This window comes from Musca autumnalis, unplaced genomic scaffold, assembly GCF_047663935.1.
Source record: "Musca autumnalis isolate F117 unplaced genomic scaffold, ASM4766393v1 scaffold_4, whole genome shotgun sequence".
NCBI lineage: Eukaryota > Metazoa > Arthropoda > Insecta > Diptera > Muscidae > Musca > Musca autumnalis.
This window is the reverse complement of record NW_027411977.1, coordinates 8197301-8203236: the sequence shown is the minus strand read 5'-3', so window position 1 is coordinate 8203236 and position 5936 is coordinate 8197301. Positions and strand designations below refer to the sequence as shown.

The window sequence follows — 5936 nt, the reverse complement described above, 5'->3', positions numbered from 1 at the left end:
AAAAGTATGCTAAGTGTTAGTATTTACTTGACCGTTAAGGGGTTTAGTACTAAAAGTTCTTTGTTGTTGTTCATACAATTACTCACACACACATACAGTAATTTCTAATAGTGTGACTCTCTCTCTCATTTTAATGGATTTTCTCTTAGTAAGTACTAAATTCAAATAAATTTGTTGTTGTATTTTAAGTATGAGTTAAATGAATAATTGTCCTCATATTTGTTGTTATTGGAAATATTATGATTTCATTTGATTTTGTATTAGGAATTATGTGTGACATCTATTAATAGTTTTTTTGAAAACAAATCTAGACCAATTACTTACGTACATGTAACAAATGCTACATATTGTCAATACCTTTCTTGGAAAGTGGGGATATAATTTCAAATTCCTTCATTGTAAATGGTTAGTACTACTGCTGACAGTCATTTAGAATTCTTAATTTATGGTATCGGTCATGAACTACATTTTTATAATAGTTTGTTCAGCTTATTGAAACGAAAACTTTAAAATATCCACTTTGATACGAACAAAAATGTGCATCAGGCAAGTTGGAATCGATTTAATCCTGTCGCACGTAACTCTCGAACGGATCAACCGATTTGGCCCAAACTTTCCAAACTTAGATCAAGCTCGATCCTCGGTACCTCCTACACAACATTTCATTTTTTTTTTTGAAAATGCAGTTTAAGGACTTGTTTCGGATCGTTTTGAATTTGTTTTGCAACAGGTTTTCATCGCGATCCATATTAGGAAGGTACAATTATCATAGAATCATAGAATTTTTCACTGAAGCGTTGATCAAGTTCCAAGGAGGTCTTTACCGAACAGCTCCTTCGGGTACCTCCCTAATTCCAAATTTTTCGCTTAAAGCAGTTTAGTCACTTTTGGATCTTGGTAAACCTTATCAGGAAAAAATGTGCAGTTCGTCCGTCGGTGGGGCCTGTACCGCCCCCGGGCAGACGTTTTGGACGATTCTTGAGAAATAAGATGACTGCACCATCCCGAAAGTAGTTGAGCCAAAACGACGCATGTTTGTATTGGAGCTGACGTTCTTTAGCTGCGATTTACACTATACTTCTTTATGGCATCTGCGACAGCATCTGTGACAATTGTATTCATTCAAATCTGCTTGATAGGCTTGTTAATTCCATCTCACTAGAGTTTGAAGATTCCTCCTGGCATCCTTGAGTTGCTTTTCTTGGGTGCCACCGTGGTGCAATGGTATGCACACCCGCCTTGCACGCAGAAGGTCGTGGGTTCGATTCCCCGACTAGGCAACATCAAATTTTCAACGGTGGCAAAATACCCCTCAGTAATGTTGGCGACATTTCCTGAGTATTTCAGCCATGTAAAACTTCTCTACAAGTGGTGTCGTAGGACACGCCGTTCGGACTCGGCGATAAACTGTAGGTCCCATATCATTGAGCTAATATGAATCGGGGTGCACTCATTGATATGAGAGAAGTCTCCCTTGTCCCGTATGGGATGCTGTGGAACAATGTTTTTTGTATCCTTGAGTTAGGTGGTAATATAGTGAATACGATAACACTCACGGTAACACACGCGAAAGTACTGCAACTAGAGCATGTCATTGTGTTGCCGCATTGGAAAAATCTTCACCTCCTCACGCAGTTCATAAGGCAACGCTTTGACAGGTTCGAGGACCACACTGACGCCGCATAGCTTACCACAGACCGACCTATCGCGTTATATGTGGTCAACAAGTTTTATTATTCTGGACCCCAAGTGCTGCCGGCTAGGACTTGAGGGCTTTGTTCCTACACCTCAGCCTCTCGTAGATAGCTGCCGTAGCCGTAGAATGTTAGCACAAGAATCTTGAGTTAGTTAGTGGTCGGAATTCTGCTACCATCGACCAGGACATTCATGTGTGTATATGCTCATCACCGCAGCCAATGTGGTGAACACAGTGGCCATAGACATAGAGGCGGGAAAAAGCATATTCTTCTCGCCGAAAATGGTGGTAGGATCGAGTAAATAAGGGACAATTATCTCTATACCGTCAGGAGGGGGAGGAATACGCGAAAGGTAGAAGTTAAACAGTTCCGTAAATATCACTCTACGAGGCTTCGACTTCACGTTCCTGAATTTCAATAACAACTGGCGTTCACACATATAATTGATTATCCAAGGTTTCAAATTTAGCCGGAGGATAGTGTGGCCGATGTCCTCAAACAGAGTGCAGTGCTTGACAGTACCAACGGTTTTTGATAAGTCTATCGCCACCACTATCCAGTATTCTAATATATGTGGATATGGCGTACACGCAGAGAAAAAAATATGATTGATCCAACAATATGCGAAGAGCAAAATATGTATTGTAAAGATATTGTTAAATTCCAAATGTAGTATTGTGATTCCAACAATTGGGTTTTGTTAAATCCAAAAATAGTTTTGTCAACTGGACAATAGTTCTCTCTTTTCTTCGACAATTTTTTCTCTTCTCTCGCTATTCGATGCCGTGTTGAAAAGAACAATTATGGTGAGTTTTGTTTGTATGACATGATGCCTTTATCTTTGTTTTTGTGTGGATGTGGCCTCACGCAAGAACGGTCTATATTGTATATACTGGTGCAACAGGAAAGCTAGTCCCCCACATCAACGTCTTGTGCATTCATTCCTCAGTATGTTGTAACCATCTCAACGCTGTAATCTGCATTTGTTTTTGAGCTTGATATTCTTCCGACCCATAAAGTCCACTGTTTCCTCGATCTTACCTCGGATCCCATTGCAACTAAATTGCAAAAAAAAAAACATTTCCAGGGATTGGAACTGCCACGACTGCTGTAAAATGCTACGTATCCGGCTGCTTTATGGTGGATTGCGGGGAAGACTCGTATTCTGATGACGACGATGACTCACTGGAGACTGTGTTTTCGCAGCATGTAGCAACATAATCCGTGTCGTAGTCCCTCACATGAACGAGTCCCGAGCAGAGTCCCTGAGATGTATCCACTCCCGATGAATATTGCATCTCACCGAAGTTTGATTGTGGTATATGTGGATGTGACAAACCGAGCACATGAAAATTGATCCTGCGATTTCCCTTGTCCCGGCACGGACCAATAGGGATATGGTACCCCCAATACAGAAAAAACGATACAAATACAAACATATGTACACTGAGGTGACAGCCGCTGGCTGGAACGCTGGAGTAGTGTGGTTCCGGGTCAATCGGTTCCTCCACGTAAGTTTTTTTGTTTTGTGCGGCACATACGAGTATTAGCCCAGGATAAATTAGTGTCCACACAATAAGAGAGAAATATTAAGAACAGACAACCCTTTCCCATTTTATGTCTAAATTTAATCTTTTACTAAAATTAAAATAAGTAAGTCACAATTCTACCTATTAAAATCCTTTCCATTTTTTTGCTCGAAACATTTCCCAAACTCAAGAAAGAACCTTAAACTTTAAAAGAATGCAACGAAGAAATTCTACGGTGTTTTTTATTTGTTTAACATTTGCATATCTTCGTACACACTTTTTTGTACAATTTGATGAAACTGATAAAAAATGGCAACAACAACAAAGAATGAAATAAAACATCAACAAACATACAAACACCCATACATAATAATGTCAACTTGATATACGAAGAGGTACAAAAGGAACATACTATTTAGCTAGGTTAGTAGTGTAAAAGAAATAGAAAAAAATATATATATATATATATTTACAAACTTTACACAATTCCTACACTACGCTACAAATGTCTAGTTTTTACAACATTATGCAATTTTAAACATCAAGTCTTGAATGTGCCCTACTCAACTCATTAATAATCATCCGGGCATCAATGGCAAAGATAACACAAAATAATCCTATACATACATATAAATACTATTCTTTATAACAATTCTAGATAATGTGATACATTGTGTATATGTCTGACTTTTGTCCCCTAGCGTTACCACATTCCTTCAAGGCAAAGACAAAGTACTCTGAAAACATGTGGCAAAATGTTTACTAGGACCTTTGAAAATTTGCATATAATGGTTTTATATTTGTTTTTTGTTGTAGTTCAAGTTGTTGCACTTTATGGTCTATGGTATAGAAAGAAATACACACACACAGCTGAAAAAAGCCACAATTGTTGGTGGTCAACAACTTCAAAAGCAACAAGAGTTATGTCCATGGAGTCATGTAGGCTGAAATTACTCGAAACCCATATTCAAATGTAACCAAAAACACAACAACAACAGTAACTAAGAAGTGAAAACTACATCAACAACAAAAAAACAAACTGGGAGGCCATTTGTAGGACATTGTCCTTTAAATACCATTAAAAATTCCAAAAAAAAAATGTTCTGCATTTGAAATGTTGATATTTTTAAAAACGTATCAGACAAGAGAATTGAATATGATAGACATTTCAAAACATTTAACATTACAATGGTATTGTCACAGTTCCATCAAGCGGGAATTGGAAAACAACGTGTTGTGTAAAATGGCCAAAGTATTTTTATTTTAATGTTGTAGGTACATATCGCCCTTTTTGTAGAAAATTTACTTATGTTGAAACTGAGGTATGGGGTATTGTAACTCGCGAATTGTAGTAATATACCATAACTTTTGAACGCATTTCGGTAAAATAAGCTGTTTTAGCACGATTCAACGATGGATTTCTTAAAATTATAATTTAAGCGGAAGCTGTGGTCATATTAATGTAAAAAAAATGGGAAAAAATCGTTGAAGGAAACGAGTTTTAAGTCAATTTTCAATTAATGGCTTTACAATACAATGTAGGGTATAATGTTCAAAGAAGAAGTTAAAGAATACACTTCAGAGATGAAGTTTCTAATGTATGATTTTTTAATATAACCACTGCATCAATCTCAAACGGATGTTGACATTTTGAAGACTGAAAAATTGAGTTTTTTGAATTTTTGCTATAATCGGGACGCGCAACTGTACTCATATAAAAACTGATTATGAGATTGTAGTACTCGCGATTACGCATTTTTTGATGTATAACTCGGGCGTGTAGCCTTCAAAGGTTCACAACAATCTCAGCTTAAAGTCGAAATTTTTGTGCGTAAATTTGTATAAAAAACCTGTTTTTTTGATTCAAAATTTGCAACTGCCATTAAATTGTCGGTGAAACCCGCGTGAACTTAGTTTTTTTACGTTCTGAATCTAATAAGCCATGATGCGTCCAAATCCGTCCAATAGATCGGCGGATATGATACCCCTCAAATTTCGAAAATATGCAAAAAATGTTTTTGAAAATTGCGCGCATTGAAACGCGTTTTGGAAGTGTAATTTTTACTGAAATAAATAGAGCTATATGCCTGTTTAAAATGTGCGAAAACATAATTTCAAAACTATCGCTAATCCGGAGATACAATTGATTTTTTTTTAAAAATTAAGTGCGATGCTACATCCACGGTTCTTGATGGATCGCAATGAAACGACATCAAATGATGTATTTTTTAAAGGTTATCATCGAAATCGGATGCGCATAAAATGTAAATGAACTTCGTGGAAATTATGACCATTTTACTGTATTTTGCGCCCTAATATGCAACAGATGCTACATCGTGGTCGCCAAATAGAATTTCACAAACTGTACACCAAATAAAAGGGATTGATTCGCTGTGTTGGAAAATCGGATGCGCATCATGTCATTTTCACTATTACGCGGTTTATATGCGTTTCAAATGTTGTAATATTCAATATAACATTATTTTAATGTTATGCCACAATAGGAATTCCTTGTGATTTAATATAATGTTCTAAAAATATTCGCCAATAGGAAAACTATAAGCGAAAAATTTGTTGCAACGGAATATCTTCATTCTGGCGTGAAATTTGGACGAAAATGACGAAGAACTCAAACATTTTTTTTTTCAACCTTTCCTATAAAATCATAAAAAAATAAAATTAGAATAACATGATTTTATTTTTTTCGTCA

General features: G+C 36.6%; 1 protein-coding gene across 4 annotated transcripts in view; it reads left to right on the top strand.

Moving 5' to 3' along the window:
• barc (RRM1_TatSF1_like and RRM2_TatSF1_like domain-containing protein barc) overlaps positions 1-5936 on the top strand; it is a 72868-nt gene that overhangs the window by 27987 nt on the left and 38945 nt on the right. The window contains exon 1 of one of the 4 annotated variants that reach the window (XM_073982473.1): positions 16-148. The exons of the other annotated variants lie outside the window; for them this stretch is intronic. Within the exon in view, the coding sequence (XP_073838574.1) occupies positions 134-148 (15 nt within the window). The 5' untranslated portion in view covers positions 16-133. Of the gene's footprint in view, positions 1-15; positions 149-5936 lie in introns of those variants that run through there. 4 annotated transcript variants of the gene reach the window in all.